The 24,381-nt window shown below is 47.0% G+C and overlaps 1 protein-coding gene across 1 annotated transcript in view; it reads left to right on the forward strand.

Annotated features, from left to right (window-relative positions):
• Nucleotides 1–3,169: 3,169 nt before the first annotated feature.
• MXRA5 (matrix remodeling associated 5) overlaps nucleotides 3,170–24,381 on the forward strand; it is a 30,587-nt gene continuing 9,375 nt past the window's right edge. The window contains exons 1-4 of the mRNA XM_060182697.1: nucleotides 3,170–3,541; nucleotides 7,901–8,030; nucleotides 10,208–10,598; nucleotides 12,754–17,832. Of these exons, the coding sequence (XP_060038680.1) occupies nucleotides 3,183–3,541; nucleotides 7,901–8,030; nucleotides 10,208–10,598; nucleotides 12,754–17,832 (5,959 nt within the window). The 5' untranslated portion in view covers nucleotides 3,170–3,182. The remainder of the gene's footprint in view (nucleotides 3,542–7,900; nucleotides 8,031–10,207; nucleotides 10,599–12,753; nucleotides 17,833–24,381) is intronic.

Raw genomic sequence — 24,381 nt, forward strand, 5'->3', positions numbered from 1 at the left:
TCATGACGCCCTGAATCCCCAGAGCCTAAATCACCTAGAAGCCCTGAACCTCCAAATCCCCCAAACCCTAAAATATCTGAACCACTGAACTCACTGAACCCCAAAACCAAGTGAACCCCAAAAATCCCTGAGCACCGGGACCACTTAACCTCCTGAACCCAAGAACCTCAAGGACCTAGAGCCCTGAACCCCCAAAATCCATGAACACCTGAAACAATGAACTCCCTGAACCCCAAAACCACTGAACCCCAAAAGCCATGAACACCAGATACCCTTAACCTCCTGAACCCCAGAAACGCAATCACCAAGAAGCCCTGAACCCCCAAATCCCTGAACCCCTGAACTCCCAGACCCCCAAAACCATAGAACCCCAAAATCCAAAAACACCGGAACTCCTTAATATCCTGAATCCCAGAACCCAAATCACCTTGAAGCCTTGATCCCCCAAATCCCTGAACGCCTGAACATCCAGAACCAACGACTCCCTGAACCCCAAAACCCGTGAACCCCAAAATCCAAGGACACCAGATTCTCTTAACATCCTGAACCCCAGAACCCAAATCACCTAGATGCCCTGAACCCCCAAATCCCTGAATACCAAATCCCTGAACACCTGAACCCTTAACCTCCAGGTCCCCCAAATCCCAGAACCCCAGAACTCCCTGAACCCCAAAACCAGTGAACCCCTAAACCCCTGAACACATGAGCCGTAACCTCTGGAACCTCAGAACCCCAATCACTTTATAGCCCTGAACCCCCAAATCCATGAACACCTGAACTCTTAACCTCCTAAACCCCAGAACCCCAATCACCTAGAAGGCCTGAACCCCAAAATTCCCTGAACCCCAAAACCCTGAACACCAAATCCATGAACCCCATAGTTTCTTGAACCCCATAGTTTCCTGAACCCAATAATTCCCTGAACCAAAAACCCTGAACCCCAAAATTTCCTGAACCCAATTGCTGGAACCCCAAATCCTTGAACCCCAAAACCCTGAACCACTGACTCCCAAAACCAGTGAACCCCAAAATCCATGGACACAGGATTCTCTTAACATCCTGAACATCATAACTCTAATCACCTAGAAGCCCTGCACCCCAAATCCCTGAACTCCCAGACCCCCAAAAAGTTGAAGCCCAAAATCCAAAAACACCAGAACTCCTTAATATCCTGAACCCCAAAAACCAAATCACCTAGAAGCCTTGAACCCCCAAAATCCCTGAACACACAGAAACACGGACTCCCTGAACCCCAAAACCAGTGAACCCCAAAATCCAAGGACACCAGATTCTCTTAACATCCTGAACCCCAGAACCCCAATCACCTAGAAGCCCTGAACCCCCAAATCCCTGAATACCAAATCCCTGAACACCTGAACCCTTAACCTCCAGGTCCCCCAAATCCCAGAACCCCAGAACTCCCTGAACCCCAAAACCAGTGAACCCCTAAACCCCTGAACACATGAGCCGTAACCTCTGGAACCTCAGAACCCCAATCACTTTATAGCCCTGAACCCCCAAATCCATGAACACCTGAACTCTTAACCTCCTAAACCCCAGAACCCCAATCACCTAGAAGGCCTGAACCCCAAAATTCCCTGAACCCCAAAACCCTGAACACCAAATCCATGAACCCCATAGTTTCTTGAACCCCATAGTTTCCTGAACCCCATAATTCCCTGAACCAAAAACCCTGAACCCCAAAATTTCCTGAACCCAATTGCTGGAACCCCAAATCCTTGAACCCCAAAACCCTGAACCACTGACTCCCAAAACCAGTGAACCCCAAAATCCAAGGACACCAGATTCTCTTAACATCCTGAACCCCAGAACCCAAATCACCTAGATGCCCTGAACCCACAAATCCCTGAATACCAAATCCCTGAACACCTGAACCCTTAACCTCCTGATCCCCCAAATCCCAGAACCCCAGAACTCCATGAACCCCAAAACCAGTGAACCCCTAAACCCCTGAACACATGAGCCGTAACCTCTGGAACCTCAGAACCCCAATCACTTTATAGCCCTGAACCCCCAAATCCATGAACACCTGAACTCAGTCTCCTAAACCCCAGAACCCCAGTCATCTAGAATGCCTGAACCCCAAAATTCCCTGAACCCCAAAACCCTGAACCCCATAGTTTCATGAACCCCATAGTTTCATGAACCCCATAGTTTCCTGAACCCCATAATTCCATGAACCCAAAAACATGAACCCCAAAATTCCCTGAGCCCCAAACCCCAAATCCCTGAACCACATAGTTCAATGAACCCCGTAATTCCCTGAACCCCAAAATTCACTGAACCCCATAATTTCCTGAACCCAACACCCTGAGCCACAAAAATCCCTGAACCACAAAATTCCCTGAACACCAATTTCCAGAACCCCAAATCCCAAACACCAAATCACTGAACCCAAAACCCTGAACCCCAGAACTCCAATCACCTGGAAGCCCTGAACCCCCAAATCCCTGAACCCCTGACAACCCTGAACCACTGACTCACAAAACCCCAAAACAGTGAACCCCAAAATCCATGAATACCTGAACTCTTCACCTCAAAACCCCAGAACCCTAATCACCTAGATGGCCTGAACCCCAAAAATCCCTGAACCCCAAAATCTCTGAACCCCAAAATTTCTGAACCCCAAATTCCCTTAACCATGAAATGAAGAATCCCCAAATCCCGGAACCCTCAAAATCTCTGAGCCCAAGACCCTGAACCCCTGAATTCCCTGAATCCCAAAACACTGAACCCCATAGTTCAGGCAGGAGAGTCTGTGTGCAGAATTATTATTATTATTGTTATTGTTGTCTTTATTATTGAACCTGGGGCCTCAGAGCCTCAGACAGGAGAGTCTGTGTGCAGAATTATTATTATTATTATTATTATTATTCCCGGGGCGTCAGGCAGGAGAGTCTGTGTGCAGAATTATTATTATTATTATTATTCCCGGGGCGTCAGGCAGGAGAGTCTGTGTGCAGAATTATTATTATTATTGTTATTAATATTATTATTCCCGGGGCTTATTATTATTATTATTATTATTCCCGGGGCATCCTCCACACAGACCCTCCACCTGCCATGTCCCCCACCCCTCAAGCACCCTCAGTAACTAATCTCTCTCTCTCCCTCCCTCCATCCCTCCGTCCGTCTGTCCTCCCAGGAGTCAGGGTGTCAGGATGGCTCTGGGTGCGGCCTGGGGAGCCGTGTCCACGGCGCTGCTGTTGGCCTGGGTTGCCCCCGGGCGCGGCCACTCACCTGTGCCCGGCCACTCATCTGTCCCCGGCCACTCACCTGGGCGCAGCCACTCACCTGGGCGCAGCCACTCACCTGGGCCCGGCCACTCACCTGTGCCGGGCCACTCACCAGGGCGCAGCCACTCACCTGTCCCCGGCCACTCACCTGGGCCCGGCCACTCACCTGTGCCCTGCCCTCACCTGTGCACCTGCTACCTGCCCAGCGAGGTCCACTGCACCTTCCGCGCGCTCAGTGCTGTGCCCCGCGGCATCGCCCCCGAAGTCCAGAGGATCAACCTGGGGTGAGGCCCTCACCTGGCCCACCGCACCTGCTCACCTGGCCGAGGAGAGAGGAGAGGAGGGGAGGGGAGGGGAGGGGAATGGAATGGAATAGAATAGAATATTCTATAGAATGGAATTAGAATAGGATAGAATATTATAGAATATAATGGAATGGAATGAATGAAATAGGAATAGAATAGAATAGAATAGAACAGAACAGAACAGAACAGAACAGAACAGAACAGAACAGGGATGGGATGGGATGGGATGGGATGGGATGGGATGGGATGGGATGGGATGGGATGGGATGGGATGGGATGGGATAATAGGATAGGATAGGATAGAATATTCTATAGAATAGAATTAGAATAGGATAGAATAGAATATAATGGGATGGAATGAATAGAATAGACTATAAATAGAATTAGAATTAGAATTAGAATAGAATAGAATAGAATAGAATAGAATAGAATAGAATAGAATAGAATAGAATAGAATAGAAACTGGTAGAATGGACTCGAATAAAATTAGAATAGAATATTATAGAATATAATGGAATGGAACGAATAGAATAGAATAGAAATAGAATAGAATAGAATAGAATAGAATAGAATAGAATAGAATAGAATAGAAATAGAATAGAATAGAATTAGAATAGCATAGAATATTATAGGATATAATGGAATGAATAGAATAGAAATAGAATAGAATAGAATAGAATAGAATAGAATAGAATAGAATAGAATAGAATAGAATAGAATAGAATAGAATAGAATAGAATAGAATAGAATAGAATAGAATAGAAATAGAATAGGATAGAAATGGGATGGGATGGGATGGGATGGGATGGGATGGGATGGGATGGGATAATAGGATAGGATAGGATAGACTATTCTATAGGATAGAATAGAATATAATGGGATGGAATGAATTAAATAGAATTAGAATTAGAATAGAATAGGATAGGATAGGATGGAATAGAATAGAAACTGGTAGAATGGACTAGAATAGAATTAGAATAGAATATTATAGAATATAATGGAATGGAACGAATAGAATAGAATATAAATAGAATAGAATAGAATTAGAATAGCATAGAATATTATAGAATATAATGGAATGAATAGAATAGAATAGATAGAATAGAATAGAATAGGATATGATAGAATAGAATAGAATAGAATAGAATAGAATAGAATAGAATAGAATAGAATAGAATAGAATAGAATAGAATAGAATAGAATAGAATAGGGATGGGATGGGATGGGATGGGATGGGATGGGATGGGATGGGATGGGATGGGATGGGATGGGATGGGATGGGATGGGATGGGATGGGATGGGATGGGATGGGATGGGATGGGATAGAATATTCTATAGAACAGAATTAGAATAGGATAGAATATTATAGAATATAATGGGATGGAATGAATAGAATAGACTATGGATAGAATAGAATTAGAATAGAATAGAATAGAATAGAATAGAATAGAATAGAATAGAATAGAATAGAATAGAATAGAATAGAATAGAATAGAATAGAAACTGATAGAATGGACTAGAATAGAATTAGAAAAGAATATTATAGAATATAATGGAATGGAATGAATAGAATAGAAATAGAATAAAATAGAATTAGAATAGCATAGAATATTATAGGATATAATGGAATGAATAGAATAGAAATAGAATAGAGTAGAAATAGAATATATAGAATAGAATAGAACAGAATATAAATAGAATAAGATGGGATGGGATGGGATGGGATGGGATGGGATGGGATAATAGGATAGGATAGGATAGAATATTCTATAGAATAGAATTAGAATAGGATAGAATAGAATATAATGGGATGGAATGAATAGAATAGACTATAAATAGAATTAGAATAGAATAGAATAGAAACTGGTAGAATGGACTCGAATAGAATTAGAATAGAATATTATAGAATATAATGGAATGGAACGAATAGAATAGAAATAGAATAGAATAGAATAGAAAAGAAATAGAATAGAATAGAATTAGAATAGCATAGAATATTATAGGATATAATGGAATGAATAGAATAGAAATAGAATAGAATAGAATAGAATAGAATAGAATAGAATAGAATAGAATAGAATAGAATAGAATAGAATAGAATAGAATAGAAATAGAGTAGGATAGAAATGGGATGGGATGGGATGGGATGGGATGGGATGGGATGGGATGGGATAATAGGATAGGATAGGATGGGATAGACTATTCTATAGAATAGAATTAGAATAGGATAGAATAGAATATAATGGGATGGAATGAATTAAATAGAATTAGAATTAGAATAGGATAGGATAGGATGGAATAGAATAGAAACTGGTAGAATGGACTAGAATAGAATTAGAATAGAATATTATAGAATATAATGGAATGGAACGAATAGAATAGAATATAAATAGAATAGAATAGAATTAGAATAGCATAGAATATTATAGAATATAATGGAATGAATAGAATAGAAATAGAATAGAATAGAATAGATAGGATAGGATAGGATAGGATAGGATAGAATAGAATAGAATAGAATAGAATAGAATAGAATAGAATAGAATAGAATAGAATAGAATAGAATAGAATAGAATAGAATAGAATAGAATAGGGATGGGATGGGATGGGATGGGATGGGATGGGATGGGATGGGATGGGATGGGATGGGATGGGATGGGATGGGATGGGATGGGATGGGATGGGATAGAATATTCTATAGAACAGAATTAGAATAGGATAGAATATTATAGAATATAATGGGATGGAATGAATAGAATAGAATAGAATAGAATAGAACAGAAACTGATAGAATGGACTAGAATAGAATTAGAAAAGAATATTATAGAATATAATGGAATGGAATGAATAGAATAGAAATAGAATAAAATAGAATTAGAATAGCATAGAATATTATAGGATATAATGGAATGAATAGAATAGAAATAGAATAGAGTAGAAATAGAATATATAGAATAGAATAGAACAGAATATAAATAGAATAAGATGGGATGGGATGGGATGGGATGGGATGGGATGGGATGGGATGGGATGGGATGGGATGGGATGGGATAGGATAGGATAGAATATTCTATAGAATAGAATTAGAATAGGATAGAATATTATAGAATATAATGGGATGGAATGAATAGAATAGAATAGACTATGAATAGAATAGAATAGAATAGAATGAATAGAATAGAATATGATGAATAGAATAGAATAGGATGAATAGAATAGAATAGAATGAATAGAATAGAATAGGATGAATAGAATAGAATATGATGAATACAATAGAATAGAATAGGATGAATAGAATAGAATAGAATAGGATGAATAGAATAGAATAGGATGAATAGAATAGAATAGAATATGATGAATAGAATATGATGAATAGAATAGAATATGATGAATAGAATAGAATAGAATATGATGAATAGAATAGAACAGAATAGAATAGAATAGGATGAATAGAATAGAATATGATGAATAGAATAGAATAGAATATGATGAATAGAATAGAATATGATGAATAGAATAGAATAGGATGAATAGAATAGAATATGATGAATAGAATAGAATAGAATATGATGAATAGAATAGAATAGAATATGATGAATAGAATAGAATAGGATGAATAGAATAGAATAGGATGAATAGAATGGAATAGGATAAGATAGGATGGAATGGAACGGAATGGAATGGAATAGAGTAGAAATAGGATGACTAGAATAGGTAGAATGCCTAGAGATTTAGGGGGGGGAAATCTTTAGAAAAATATAGAGGCGTCTGATCCTGATATTTTAATGCAGGCTGCATTCGTCTTCTGCAATATATATATATATATATACTATATAATTTTAAATATTCATTTATTCTTGAGTGACACAGGCCAACGGCAAACATGAAATCATACCTGTTCTTTAAAAATTTATTTAAATTGTAGTATTTTAAACACGTTTACCCATGCACAATATACGGATCTTCTGGGGGAACAAAGTGCATTTTTTTAGAAGTTTTTATTGATGTGTGAAACCTTGGTTTTCTGCAAAAAAAAAAAACTTTTTTTGGGGGGGTAAGATTTGCTTATCAAGGTGCAAAAAAATGTGGTCTCTTGCAAATAAAAGAAAAAAGAATGCATTTTTAGAAACATTTATTTATTGATGAATGAGGCATTCAGCTTCTGCAAGAAATGCAGCCTATATTTAAATAAATAAATACACACACACACACACATATATATATATTTCTCAATGAGTGAATGAATTGGCTACTTTTTTTTCTTTTGCAAAAAAAGGGGGGTTCCTAACTGTCTTCTGAACATGTTGATTTTTATTGCATCTGGTTTGATTTTGCAAGGTTTAACAGTATCCAGGCTTTATCAGCAAGCTCCTTCTCGGGACTGAAAAAATTAGAATTACTGATGCTTCATGGGAACAATATAGCCAGCCTCCCGGACGGAGCTTTGCAAGAACTCACTGCATTGCAGGTGAGCTGACCTCTGTCTTCCCCCAACGCTATTTGCAAGAAATGGAGGTTATGCTTCGTGTATGCAAAAGCCCTTTCGTTTTTGCAAGCCTGGGTTCTCTGCCCGTTGCATGCAAGAATTGGAGGGTATGCCTCATGCATGCAGAAGCCCTTTTATTTTTGCAAGCCCAGGTTCTCTGCCCATTGCATGCAAGAATTGGAGGGTATGCTTCATGCATGCAAAAGCCCTTTTATTCTTGCAAGCCCGGGTTCTCTGCCCGTTGCATGCAAGAATTGGAGGGTATGCCTCATGCATGCAGAAGCCCTTTTGTTTTTGCAAGCCCGGGTTCTCTGCCCATTGCATGCAAGGATTGGAGGGTATGCTTCATGCATGCAAGTGCCCCTTTGTTTTTTGCAAGCCTGGAGTTCTCTACCCGCTGCATGCAACACCTTTCCCCCCCTTGCAACCCCGAGCTGTCTGCTGCAGGCTTGCAAATCCTATTACGTTTGCAAACTTGAGCTGTCTGCCCTGTTGCATGCAAATGTTTGCATTTCTGCTAACTTAAGTGGTGTGTCTGTTGCGTGCAAATCCTTTGACTTTTGCAACACTTGCTTTCTGCCCCGTGCATGAAAAAAAAAAAACTGTGGCTTATAAAATGACCAGCAAGATTAGGAATTGAATCTGGGGCTCCATGCATGCAAATGCTTTTATTTCTGCAAACTTGAGCTGCCTGCCTCATGCATGCAAGTGTAGTGTTCCCCCCCAGACTTGAGCTGTTTTCATGCATGCAAAAAACCTTTTTATATTTTGCAACTTTTGCTGTCTGCCTCATGCATCCAAACCCTTTTATATTTTGCAACTTTTGCTGTCTGCCTCATGCCTGCAAAAACCTTTTTATTATTTTTGTGCAACCTTTTCTGCCTCATGCCTGCAAAACCTTTTTCTTTTCTTTTCTTTCTTTCTTTCTTTTTCTTTTTTTTTTTCTTTTTTGCAAAGTCAAGCCGGCTGCTTCATGCATCTTTTTTTTTTTCTTTTTTACAATGCTGGCTGCCAGCCCCGGGACCCGGCAGATGTACATTTTGCAAATCAGTGCCATCACCATGCCTGTGAAATTTTAATCTTTGCAGTATGCGACATTTTAAACTCTGCAAATTTGCACATGCGAAGTTTTAAACTTTGCAAATCCGCGCGTGTGAAATTTTAAACTCCGCACATTTGTGCATGCGAAATTTTAAACTCTGCAGATCTGTGCATGCGAAAAAATTTTAACTTTTCATCTTAGGGCAGATGTAATCTTAATCTTTTGCAGATTTGCCCTGCGTGATTTTAAACTTTGCAAATGTGCACGTGCATGATTTTAAACTCTGCGGATTTGTGCACTCGACATTTTAAACTGCAAGATTTGCGCATGTGAAAATTTAAACTCTGCAGACCTGTGCGTGCAGAATCTTAAACTCTGCAGGTGTGTGCATGCGGAATCTTAAACTCTGCAGGTGTGTGCATGCGAAATCTTAAAATCTCCGCAGACCTGTGTATGCAGAATCTTAAAATCTCTGCAGACCTGTGCATGCGGAATCTTAATATCTCTGCAGACCTGTGCGTGCGGAATCTTAAAATCTCTGCAGACCTGTGCATGTGGAATCTTAAAATCTCTGCAGACTCGTGCATGCGGAATCTTAAACTCTGCAGACCTGTGCATGCAGAATCTTAAACTCTGCAGACCTGTGCATGCAGAATCTTAAACTGTGCAGACATGTGCACGCAGAATCTTAAACTCTGCAGACCCGTGCATGCAGAATCTTAAAATCTCTGCAGACCTGTGCATGCAGAATCTTTAAATCCCTGCAGGCGTGTGCATGCAGAATCTTAAAATCCCTGCAGGCGTGTGCATGCAAAAAATCTTAAAATCTCTACAGACCTGTGCATGCAAAATCTAAAAATCTCTGCAGACCTGTGCATGCGGAATCTTAAACTCTGCAGACCCGTGCATGCAGAATCTTAAACTCTGCAGCTTTTGCCGCCGTTGAAACCTGAAGCTTTGCAGACTTGCCCGTGCGATAGTCTCAACCTTTTGCAAATGCCCCGCGTGCAAGACCTTTTTAACTCTGTGCAGATCTGAGCTGCCGGAGGGATTCCTGGTGACCACAGGACCTTGCTCTCTCCCCCCACCCACCCCTGCACCTTCCCTGCACCCTTAGGTGCTGAAACTGAGCTACAACGGGCTCCGGGAGCTGACGGAGCAGGGCCTGCGGGGGCTGTGGGCGCTGGTCCGGTTGCACCTGGACCACAACCAGCTGGAGAGCCTGCACCCAAGGGCGCTGCGAGGGCTGACGGCGCTGCGTCTGCTCAACCTGGAGGGCAACCGGCTGCGGGCCCTGCACCCCGAGGCCCTGAGCACCCTGGGCCCCCCCCTGGTCCCCGCCCTGTCGGGCCTGAGGCACCTGCAGCTGGCCGATAACCACCTGGCCACACTGCCCGCCCGGCTGCTGGCCACCCTGCCGCTGCTGGAGTCCCTGACGCTGCACGGGAACCCCTGGGCCTGCGGCTGCCGTCTCCACAGCCTGCTGAGCTGGGCGCCCATGGGTGCAGGTGGGTGGCGGAGGGGCAGGGAGGGGAGGCAGGTGGGGGGTTGGGGGGTGGCGGGGAGTGGATGGGTGGATGGGTGGTTGATAGATGATAGATAGATAGATGATAGATAGATTATAGACAGACAGATTTAGATGATAGATAGATAGATGATAGATAGATGATAGATTATAGACAGACGGACAGATTTAGATAATAGATAGATGATAGATAGATAGATTATAGACAGATAGATGATAGATAGATGATAGATAGACAGATGATAGATTATAGACAGACAGACAGATAGATTTAGATAATAGATAGATGATAGATTATAGACAGATAGATTTAGATGATACATAGATAGATGATAGACAGATGATAGATTATAGACAGACAGACAGATATATTTAGATAATAGATGATAGATAGATTATAGACAGACAGATAGATAGATTTAGATGATAGATGATAGATAGATAGATGATAGATAGATAGATGATAGATAGATAGATGATAGATATATTATAGACAGACAGACAGATATATTTAGATAATAGATAGATAGATGATAGATAGATAGATAGATAGATTATAGACAGACAGATAGATAGATTTAGATGATAGATAGATGATAGATAGATGATAGATAGATAGACAGATAGATGATAGATATATTACAGACAGACAGACAGATATATTTAGATAATAGATAGATAGATAGATGATAGATAGATTATAGACAGACAGATAGATAGATTTAGATGATAGATAGATAGATGATAGATATATTATAGACAGACAGACAGATATATTTAGATAATAGATAGATAGATGATAGATAGATTATAGACAGACAGATAGATAGATTTAGATGATAGATGATAGATAGATAGACAGATAGATGATAGATATATTGTAGACAGACAGACAAATTTAGATGATAGATAGATGATAGATTATAGACAGACAGACAGATAGATTTAGATGATAGATGACATAGATAGATGATAGAGCGATAGATGATTGATAGATGATAGATAGGTAGATAGATTTAGATGATAGATTGGTAGATAGAGGTGATTGATAGGTGATGAATACACAGACAGATGATGGATGGACAGATGATAGATTGGCAGATTATAGAGAAGATTGATGGATGATGGATGAGTAGATGGATGGATAGATGATAGATAGATATATGGATGATAGAGAGGTTGGTGGAGATGATTGATGGGTGATGGAGAGATGATAGACAATGGATAGATACACAGACGGATAGATAGAGAGATAGGCAGATGATAGATGACGGATAGATGGACAGACAGGTAGATGTTAGGTAGATAGATAGATGGACAATAGATTGGTAGAGATGATGGATGAACAGATGGACAGACAGATGGTAGATTGGTAGGTGATAGAAAGATATGATTGATAGATGATGCATAGATACACAGACAGATGGGTGGATGGATGACAGATGATAGATAGACACATAGATGATAGATTGATAGATGATAGATAGATGGATAGATGATAGAGATGAATGACAGATGATGGACAGATACCCAGATGTCTGGATAGACAGATAGATGATAGATCATCCATCATGATCAACTACAGAGAAGACAAACACATGAATAAGTGCCTTATAGAACTTCCAATAAATTGGTCAATAGATTGGTTGATTGATTGATTGATTGATTGATTGATTAGAAAGAGCCAGACCCTCCCTCCGGCCCCTGCGATGCCGGGGATAGAACTCAGGGCCTCAGGCTGGAGAGTCCAGAGCTCGAACCACTGAGACCCCTCTCGGAATGCCCTATAGAACTGCCACTAAATCGATTGATTGATTGATTGATTGATTGGAGAGAGAAGCAGAGTCTCCCTCTGGTACTTATGATGCCGGAGAGGGAACTCAGGGCCTCACGCTGGAGAGTCCAGAGCTCTAACCACTCAGACATCTCTTGGGATGCCTTATGGGCCTTCCAATCGATTGATTGATTATTGATTGATTGATCAGAGAGAAGAAGAAGGGCCTCCCTCTGGCTCCCGCAACACCAGGGAGGGAACTCGGGGCCCCGCAGAGAGACTTGGGGGCGGGCGGGTAGGGTGACAGCTGCAGGGATAGATGGTGCTGACCACCGCCCCGCCCGTCCCCCTGTGTCCCCCCCAGGGGTCGTGAAATGCAAGAAGGACAAAGGGACGGACGGCGGCCCCCAATGCCCACGCTGCGCCAGCCCCCGGCCCCTCCGCCATGTCCCCCTGTCCTCGCTGACCGCCGCCCGCTGCCGCCCCCCGGCCATCCGGCCCCCGCCAGGCACCCGGGATGCCCACGATGACGACGACAGCGAGGAGGACCAGACAGAGGACTTCCCGGACCCCTCAGATCTCCTGCCCGCCTGGAACGTGTCCCTCCGTCTGTCCGACGACCGGGACGGCTCCGTCCGTCTGTCCTGCCGCGTCCGGCACCCGGTGGCCCTCGACGGCGTCCGTCTGGACCCCGCGGACGGACAGCTGGACGTCCGGGCGTCCTGGGAGTTGGACTGCCCAGTGGTCGGCGCCGGGTACCCGGCCCTCTGGAAGCTGCTGGCCTATTACACCGAGTCCCCGGCCGAGCTGGCGGCCGCCGGCGGCCCCGGGTCCGAGCCGGGCGACTACGCACAAAGCCAGGACGGCTCCACCGTCTACTTCACCGGCCTCCGGGCCCGGGTGGACACCCGGCCCGCCTGGCTGCGGACGCCCGTCCTGTCCCTGCGGCTGAACCGCAACCTCACGGCGGACGGCCGGGCCCGGCTGATCCTCTCCGCCCGCCACACCGGCCCCCTGCCCGGCCCGGATGCCCTCGTCGGCCGGCCGAGACCCTGGGTGATGTTCCGGCCGGCCGCCACCTCCTCCTCCTCCGAGCAGTCCTCCAGGATCGCCCTGGCGGGCAGACAACTCCAGCTGGCCTGCGGCGACCCCTGGGCGTCCCAGCGACCGGCCCTCCGGTGGGTGCTGCCGGACGGGTCCGAGGTGCGGGCGCCCGGGGAGGCCCAGGGGGGCCGGGTGACCGTGCTGCCTAGCGGTCGGCTCACCGTCCGGGAGACTGGGCCGGCAGACTCCGGGCCGTACCGCTGCGTGGCCCGGGTCCCGGAGGACGAGGACGCAGTCCTCTACAGGGTCCTCATTTGGGGCGCCCAGCCCGGCGGGCACCAGCTGGGCGTCCAGGGGCACCCGGGGGACCCGGTGACTCTCCCCTGCGAGGCCCGGGCTGTGCCCGACCCCTGGGTGTACTGGATCCTCCCCGGCCTCCGTGTGGTCCCCGCCGGGACGGACGGGAGTCTGTCCGTCCCCTCCTTGGCGGCCGCGGACGGCGGCCTCTACACCTGCGTGGCCTTGAACCCGCTGGGCGCCGACCACCGCACCACCCTGCTCACCGTCGCCCGCCGGGCCCCGGGTGCGAGGGCCCAGGAGGAGGAGCGGGAGGGGGGCTCGGGTGGCGGCGTCTGGCACCCCGAGGACCAGGGGGACGCCCGTCCCGGCCGCGAGAGGCAGAAGATCCGGAAGGGTCCCCGCCAGGGGAGGCGAGGGTTCGAGTCCCGCCGCCGGGTGGACACGGCCCCCAAGCTCATCCAGCCCGAGCGCTGGGCGGACATCCTGGCCCGGGTCCGAGGGCGGAACAACCTGTCCCCCGAGGCCACGCGGGTCTCAGAGGCGTCGCCGAGTCCGCCGCCGGGACCCACCGCCACGTCCACGTCCACGGCGTTGGGGTTCGAGGCCTCCGGGGAGGGAGACGGGGTCCCCGGCAGCCACACGGCGCCCTCGGGTGGCCCGCGGAGGGACCCAGGGGCCGTGTCTGCGCCGGACAGAGACGTGAGCGAGAGACATCGCCACTCGGTGGCCACGGCGGCCGGCGCGTGGCAGGAAGCGTCCACGGCAGCCCGGGTGTACCGGGTTCGAGAGGGAGACGCCGTGAGTCCTCAGGGGCACTTGGGAGCACCCACGGGCTACGGACAGACGGACGGATCCGTGGGTCCCGACATCTCAGAGGCCACGGAGCCACAGGCCACGGAGGCCACGGAAGAGGCCACAAATTCTGAGCCCCCTGGGAACCCCGCCATCGGGGCGTCCCTGGATTCCCGGGTTCGAGAGGGAGACGCCGTGAGTCCTCAGGGGGACTTGGGAGCACCCAAGGGCCACGGACAGACGGACGGATCCGTGGGTCCCGACATCTCACAGGCCACGCGGCCACAGGCCACGGAGGCCACAAATCCTGAGCCCCCTGGGAACCCTGCCATCGGGGCGTCCCTGGATTCCCGGGTTCGAGAGGGAGACGCCGTGAGTCCTCAGGGGGACTTGGGAGCACCCACGGGCCACGGACAGACGGACGGATCCGTGGGTCCCGACATCTCAGAGGCCACGGATGGCGCCCACCCAACGTGGCTGCCCGCCACGCCGGTCTTCGCGCCTGAGTCCTCACGGCCCCCGGTCGCAGATGTCCTCCACGTCCCCTCGAACCCGGACACCAGGCCGCCCGCCCGTAGCCACCCCACCACCCCGTGGACACCTGGGAGGAATTCCGTGTCCACGTGGGAAGCCACGTTCTCAGAAGGACCCCAGACGTCACCCTTGGGTGGCCGCTGGCAGGACCCAGAGACGGTCTCTGCATCTGTGTCTCACGGAGACACGGACGAGAGACGTCTCCGCACACCGGCCACGGAGACCACGAAATCTGAGCCCCCCGCGGACCCCGCCATCGGGGCGTCCCTGGATTCCCGGGTTCGAGAGGGAGACGGTGTGAGTCCTCAGGGGGACTTGGGAGGAACACCCAGGGGCCACGGACAGACGGACGGATCCGTGGGTCCCGACATCTCAGAGTCCACGGAGCCACAGGCCACGGAGGCCACAAATTCTGTGCCCCCCGGAGACCCCGCCATCGGGGCGTCCCTGGATTCCCGGGTTCGAGAGGGAGACGCTGTGAGTCCTCAGGGGGAGTCTGGAGCACCCAAGGGCCACGGAGAGATGGGACGCGAAAGGGCTGAGCCAGAGGGAGACGGCGTGAGATCGAGGGCTCCCGTGGGGTCCCCCTGGGCCGTGGCTGCCACCCAGGAAGTGACACCCACCCTGACGCCCTTCACGCAGGCGCCCTCCCGCCCCCCACCTCCTCGGAAGAGACCCAAAGGCAGAAAGAAGTCGCGGCCCCATCACGGCCCCGCTCCCTCCATCAACCCCGCGGGGCCCGTCTCGAGAGCCACGCTGAGAAGGAAACACCACCGCCGGAAGCCCTCTGGGATTTCTCCCACCTCCACGCCCAGGGCCGGCCCCTCCCCGGAAAACCGCCGGAGCGACGTCTCTCCACCCAGTCCCACGGCCCCTTTTTCTACCGCCGTTCCCCTGAGCACCGTCCTCCCCGTCACCATCCCCAGCCCCGAAGGGGAATATTATACAGCCCCGAACAAGGAAGCGAATCCAATGTCTGTGGAATTTGAAGAGAAAATTCCGGTCACAGATCCAACTCGGTTGGCCGGGAGGGAAGTGAAGGATTCTGCTGTCGTCTCCAAAACCGACCGTTTGGCTCCCGATGACCTGAATGTGGGGGGATGGACAGAGGGACCCGTTTCTTCAACCGTTTCCCAAACCCCGGGTTGGAAAACGCCAAGAGGAACCCAACCCATCAGGTCCGAGACAGAGGTGTCCTGGTCCACTTCCTCCCTGGAAAATCAACAAGATGACGTCTTTACCCCCAGTTCCACGGCTGCTTCTCCTACTGCCGTCCCCCTGAGCACCGTCCTTGATGGCACCGGGGGGGAATATTATACAGCCCCGAACAAGGAAGCGAATCCAATGTCTGTGGAATTTGAAGAGAAAATTCCGGTCACAGATCCAACTCGGTTGGCTGGGAGGGAAGTGAAGGATTCTGCTGTTGTCTCCAAAACCGACCGTTTGGCTCCCGATGACCTGAATGTGAGGAGATGGACAGAGGGACCCGTTTCTTCAACCGTTTCCCAAACCCCGGGTTGGAAAACGCCAAGTGGAACCCAACCCATCAGGCCCGAGACAGAGGCGTCCTGGTTCACTTCCTCCCTGGAAAATCAACAAAATGACGTCTTTACCCCCAGTTCCGCGGCCACTTCTTCTAGTGCCGTCCCGCCGAGCACCGTCCTCGATGGCACCGGAGGGGAATATTATACAGCCCCGAACAAGGAGGCCGATCGGATTCCTGTGGAATTTCAAGAGGAAATTCCTGTCCCAGACCCAGCCCGGTCGGCCGGGAGGGAAGTGAACAGTTCTGCTGTCATCTCGGATTCCCACCGACCGGCCCCAGAAGCGGGGGAACCTTCTCCGTCCACGGTGGAGACGTCTACACCACCCCAACCGCGAGACGTCATCCTCCCCACGACTGCCTCCCGGGTTCGAGATGCGTCCTCTCCGAGTCTGCAAATGGAAGTGACGCCCACGGAGGAGGGACCCGTGCTTTTGCCACTGTCACCGCCGGATCTTTCATTGAATTCCGTGGATCTCCCCGATGACCGGCCGGAATCTGTCCAAAACGTGCTGTCTGTCCGGAGACCCAAAGCTTTTCCCACCCTGTCTCCCCGGGGCGCCCCGGAATCTGAATTTTTGGACGACCGGGCCGGGAACAATCTCCCTCAGGATTCCGTGACATTCCTCCCCGAGGTTCCGTGGGAAAGTCTGACCCACCAGAGCACGGCGTCTCCCGGCCCCCCGACGACCACGGGCCGAACCGGGGTCCCCCTCGGCCCGTCCCGGGTCCCTGGAGGTAACGAGATTCCAAGGGCCCCAAGTTGGAGACTCCCGCATGTCCCCGACGGGGGATCTGTGGTGCCTGGCCGGCACCCACGGGTGGGGACGCCGAGGACAGTGACACCCACGTCGCCTGCCCAGGGGACAAGAGACACCAGGGTGAACCGCTGGGGTCCCTACAAGAGGGTCGACTCGCAGGGTGTCATTCACGTCGACCTGGGGCCCCCGGCGCCTCCGTCTCGGGTCACCCAGTCGCCCCTTGGGCACCCCCGTCACGGCCGCCCCGGGCCTCCCGCCACCCAGAGTCCCATCCCATCAGTGACGCCCAGACGGACGGCCCCCGAGGTGCCACCACCCGCCCCCAGGTTCTGGCCGGTCGGGGAGAAACCTCAGATCCTCACCAAGTTCCCGCCGACCGTCACCGTCATGGCCGACACCGACGTCTCCCTCCCCTGCGAGGCCACCGGGAGGCCCCTGCCTTACGTCACCTGGACAAAGGTGTCCACAGGTGAGGCTGTGCCCGTCGGCTGAGAAGTCCACAAGGGGCCGGGAGAAGACGTGGGGGAACCCGGATCGGTGGTGGGGCCAGGTGGGGGCTCACCTGGCTGAGGGCACCTGTTCCCAGGCACAAGGACCCGGGTTCAAGCCCCCGGTCCCCACCAGTAGGGGGGAAGCTTCACGAGTGGTGGAGCAGGCCTGCAGGGGTCTCTCAATTTCTCACTGCTCCATCAAATAAAATAAAAATTAAATTAGCAAAAGCATTTTAAATAAGAATAAAAGATAAAACAGAATAGAATATGGTAGACTCTAGGAAAATAGTAGAATAAATAGAATAAGGACAGAATATGTGAGAATAGAACAATTAATAGAATAGGATAGAACAGAGTAAGAATAAATAGAATAAGAGTAGAGTAGAATATGTGGGAATAGAATATATGTGAATAGAATAGAAAATAATAGAATAGAATATGATAGAATGGAATGGAATATGATGAATAAAATAGAATAGAACATGGTGGAATGGAATAGAATAGAACATGGTGGAATAGAATAGAATAGAATATGATGGAATGGAATAGAATAGAATAGAATAGAATAGAATAGAATAGAATAGAATATGGTGGAATAGAATGGAATGGAATAGAACGGAATAGAATAGGATATGGTGGGATGGAATAGAATAGAATGGAACAGAATAGAATAGAATGTGGTGGAATGGAATAGAATAGAATAGAATATGGTGGAATAGAATAGGATAGAATAGAATAGAATAGAATAGAATAGAATAGAATAGAATAGAATAGAATAGAATAGGGTGGAATAGAATAGAATATGATGGAATAGGATAGAATAGAATAGAATATGGTGGAATGGAATAGAATAGAATATGGTGGAATAGAATAGAATAGAATAGAATAGAATAGAATAGAATAGAAAGGATAGAATAGAATTGAATATGGTGGAATGGAATGGAATAGAATGGAATAGAATAGGATATGGTGGAATGGAATAGAATAGAATAGAATATGGTGGAATAGGATAGAATAGAATAGAATAGGGTGGAATAGAATAGAATATGATGGAATAGGATAGAATAGAATATGGTGGAATGGAATAGAATAGAATATGGTGGAATAGAATAGGATAGGGTGGAATAGAATAGAATATGATGGAGTGGGATAGGATAGAATATGGTGGAATAGAATAGAATAGAAAGAATAGAATAGAATAGAATGTGGTGGAATAGAATAGGATAGAATATGGTAGAATAGAATACGATAGGATAGAATAGAATAGAATATGGTGGAATGGAATGGAATGGAATGGAATAGAACGGAACAGAATAGAATAGAACATGGTGGAATAGAATAGGATAGAATATGGTAGAATAGAATGGAATAGAATACGATAGAATAGAATAGACTGCTAGAATGGAATGGAATGGAACAGAATCAGGTGAACAGTCTAGAATAAGATAGAAGGGGCCAGGTGGGGGCTCACCTGGCTGAGGGCACCTGTTCCCAGGCACAAGGACCCGGGTTCAAGCCCCTGGTCCCCACCTGCAGGGGGGAAGCTTCATGAGTGGTGGAGCAGGGCTGCTGCATGGGTCTATGGGTTTCCTCCTTTCCTTTCTCTCTCTGTTCTAACAAATATTTTTAAAAGACAGAATAAACGGTTACAAAACTATATTTGAAAACGAACAAATGAAGGGTGGAATAGAAAACATTATGCTGTGGGAGATTAGTGTGGAATGTGGTGGAGTAGAATACAAGAGTAGGAGAGGAAAGGATAGAGTACACTAGAATGGAATAGAATAAAATGAAGTAAGAATAGAAGGAATAAAATGCAATGAAGTTAGAATAGAATAAAGTAGAGTAGAATATGATAGAATATTCTGGAATAGAATATAAATAGAATAGAATGGACTAATAATAGAATAGAAAGAATAAAATGGAATGAACTTAGAATAGGATAAAATAGAATATTAGAGAATAGAAGGTGCTAGAATGGAATATAATAGAATATTATAGAATAAGCTAGAATAGACTATGCTAGAGTAGAATAGAGCAGAACGAACAGAAGAGAATATGATAGAATAGAATGAAACAAGAATGGAGTAGAAAGAATAAAACAGAAATTAGAATAGAGTAGCATATGAAAAATTAGAATATTCTGGAGTAGAATAGAAACAGAATCGAATAGGATATGTTAGAAAAGAATAGAGTATGCAAGGACTGGCATAATGATCCCGGTTCGAGCCCCCAGCTCCCCACCTGCAGAGGAGTCACTTCCCAGGCGGTGAAGCAGGTCTGCAGGCGTCTGTCTTTCTCTCCCCCTCCTCTGTCTTCCCCTCCTCTCTCCATTTCTCTCTGTCCTAGCCAACAACGACAACAACAGTAACAACAACAATAACTACAACAACACTAAAAAAATAAGCAAGGGCAACAAAAGGAAAAAATAAATAAATATAAAAAAGAAAAGAGTGAAATAAGAATAGAAGGAATAAAATAGAATGGAATATGAGAGAATAGAATAGAAAGAATAGAATAGAATAGAAAGAATAGAATAGAATAGAATAGAATGAATGGTGGATAATGGATAGGCATTGGATGAGGGTCATGGATGGATTGATGGGTGTTTGATGGATAGATGAATATATAGTACATAATGATGGGTTGATGGGTGTATGGTAGAGGAATGATGGGTGATGGATGGATGACGAGTGGATGATAGATGGTTGATTAGTGGATGATGGATAGATGGACTGAGGGATGGATGGATGGATGGATGGATGGATGGATGGATGGATGATAGGTGATTGATGATGGATGGATGGTGGATAACGGATATTGGGTGAACGGGTGGATAGATGGATGATGGGTGGATTATGGAGGGATGAAGATGGGTGATGGACGGAGGGATGAAGATGAATGATGGATAGAGGGTGGACAGGTGATTGATGATGGATGGATGGTGGATAACGGACATTGGATGAACGGGTGGATAGATGGATGATGGGTGGATTATGGAGGGATGAAGATGGGTGATGGACGGAGGGATGAAGATGAATGATGGATAGAGGGTGGACAGGTGATTGATGATGGATGGATGGTGGATAACGGATATTGGATGAACGGGTGGATAGATGGATGATGGTGGATTATGGAGGGATGAAGATGGGTGATGGACGGAGGGATGAAGATGAATGATGGATAGAGGGTGGACAGGTGATTGATGATGGGTGGATGGTGGATAACGGATATTGGGTGAACGGGTGGATAGATGGGTGGACAGGTGATTGATGATGGATGGATGGTGGATAACGGATATTGGATGAACGGTTGGATAGATGGATGATGGGTGGATTATGGAGGGATGAAGATGGGTGATGGACGGAGGGATGAAGATGAATGATGGATAGAGGGTGGACAGGTGATTGATGATGGATGGATGGTGGATAACGGATATTGGGTGAACGGGTGGATAGATGGATGATGGGTGGATTATGGAGGGATGAAGATGGGTGATGGACGGAGGGATGAAGATGAATGATGGATAGAGGGTGGACAGGTGATTGATGATGGGTGGATGGTGGATAACGGATATTGGGTGAATGGGTGGATAGATGGGTGGACAGGTGATTGATGATGGATGGATGGTGGATAACGGATATTGGGTGAATGGGTGGATAGATGGATGATGGGTGGATTATGGAGGGATGAAGATGGGTGATGGACGGAGGGATGAAGATGAATGATGGATAGAGGGTGGACAGGTGATTGATGATGGATGGATGGTGGATAACGGATATTGGATGAACGGGTGGATAGATGGATGATGGGTGGATTATGGAGGGATGAAGATGGGTGATGGACGGAGGGATGAAGATGAATGATGGATAGAGGGTGGACAGGTGATTGATGATGGATGGATGGTGGATAACGGATATTGGATGAACGGGTGGATAGATGGATGATGGGTGGATTATGGAGGGATGAAGATGGGTGATGGACGGAGGGATGAAGATGAATGATGGATAGAGGGTGGACAGGTGATTGATGATGGATGGATGGTGGATAACGGATATTGGGTGAACGGGTGGATAGATGGATGATGGGTGGATTATGGAGGGATGAAGATGGGTGATGGACGGAGGGATGAAGATGAATGATGGATAGAGGGTGGACAGGTGATTGATGATGGGTGGATGGTGGATAACGGATATTGGGTGAACGGGTGGATAGATGGGTGGACAGGTGATTGATGATGGATGGATGGTGGATAACGGATATTGGGTGAATGGGTGGATAGATGGATGATGGGTGGATTATGGAGGGATGAAGATGGGTGATGGACGGAGGGATGAAGATGAATGATGGATAGAGGGTGGACAGGTGATTGATGATGGGTGGATGGTGGATAACGGATATTGGATGAACGGGTGGATAGATGGATGATGGGTGGATTATGGAGGGATGAAGATGGGTGATGGACGGAGGGATGAAGATGAATGATGGATAGAGGGTGGACAGGTGATTGATGATGGATGGATGGTGGATAACGGATATTGGATGAACGGGTGGATAGATGGATGATGGGTGGATTATGGAGGGATGAAGATGGGTGATGGACGGAGGGATGAAGATGAATGATGGATAGAGGGTGGACAGGTGATTGATGATGGGTGGATGGTGGATAACGGATATTGGGTGAACGGGTGGATAGATGGGTGGACAGGTGATTGATGATGGATGGATGGTGGATAACGGATATTGGATGAACGGTTGGATAGATGGATGATGGGTGGATTATGGAGGGATGAAGATGGGTGATGGACGGAGGGATGAAGATGAATGATGGATAGAGGGTGGACAGGTGATTGATGATGGATGGATGGTGGATAACGGATATGGGGTGAACGGGTGGATAGATGGATGATGGGTGGATTATGGAGGGATGAAGATGGGTGATGGACGGAGGGATGAAGATGAATGATGGATAGAGGGTGGACAGGTGATTGATGATGGATGGATGGTGAATAACAGATATTGGGTGAACGGGTGGATAGATGGATGATGGGTGGATTACGGAGGGATGAAGATGGGTGATGGACGGAGGGATGAAGATGAATGATGGATAGAGGGTGGACAGGTGATTGATGATGGATGGATGGTGGATAACGGATATGGGGTGAACGGGTGGATAGATGGATGATGGGTGGATTATGGAGGGATGAAGATGGGTGATGGACGGAGGGATGAAGATGAATGATGGATAGAGGGTGGACAGATGATTGATGATGGATGGATGGTGGATAACGGATATTGGATGAATGGGTGGATAGATGGATGATGGGTGGATTATGGAGGGATGAAGATGGGTGATGGACGGAGGGATGAAGATGAATGATGGATAGAGGGTGGACAGGTGATAGATGGTGGATGGATGATGATGGGTGATGGATGGATGGATGATGGTGATGGATGGATGACAAATGGTTGATTAATGGATGATGAATAATTGATGGATGATAGATGAATGATGGATGGGTGATAGATGATGCACGGTGGGTGATGGGTGGATGATAGATGGGTGATTAAGAGATGATGGATGGTGGATGAATGATGGATTTTGGATGGATGATGGATATTGGATGAATGGGTGAATGGATGGTTGGATGATGGATGGATGATCAATGATGGGTGGATGATGGAAGGATGAAGATGGATGATGGATAGATGGTGGGTAGAGGATGGACAGGTGATAGATGATGGATGGATTTATGATGGATGATGAATTGATGGATGGGTTATAATTGATATTGGATGAATGGGTGGATAGATGGGTGATTGACGATGGGTGGATTGTGGAGGGATGAAGATGGGTGATGATGGGTGATGGATGGAGGGATGAAGATGGATGATGGATAGAGGGTGGACAGGTGATTGATGATGGATGGATGGATGGATGATGGATTATGATGGGCAGATGGATGGATGATGGATGGTGATGGATTGGTGATGACTGGATTATAGATGGTTGACTAATGGATGATGAATAATTGATGGATGATAGATGAATGATGGATGGGTGATAGATGATGCACGGTGGGTGATGGGTGGATGATAGATGGGTGATTAAGAGATGATGGATGGATGGATAGATGGAAGGAAGGATGGTGGATGAATGATGGATTTTGGATGGATGATGGATAATGGATATTGGATGAATGGGTGGATGGATGGATGGATGGATGATAGATTAATGATCGATGATGGGTGGATGATGGAAGGATGAAGATGCATGATGGATAGATGGTGGATAGAGGATGGACAGGTGATAGATGATGGATGGATGCTGGGTTAATGGTGATGGATGGATGGATGATGGATGGATGGTACATAATGGATATTGGATGAATAGGTGGATAGATGGATGATTAATGATGGGTGGCTTATGGAGGGATGAAGATGGGTGATGGATGGAGGGATGAAGATGTGTGATGGAGAGAGGATGGACAGGTGATAGATGATTGATGGATGATGACGGGCAGATG

Source organism: Erinaceus europaeus, chromosome X (genome assembly GCF_950295315.1).
Source record: "Erinaceus europaeus chromosome X, mEriEur2.1, whole genome shotgun sequence".
Lineage (NCBI taxonomy): Eukaryota > Metazoa > Chordata > Mammalia > Eulipotyphla > Erinaceidae > Erinaceus > Erinaceus europaeus.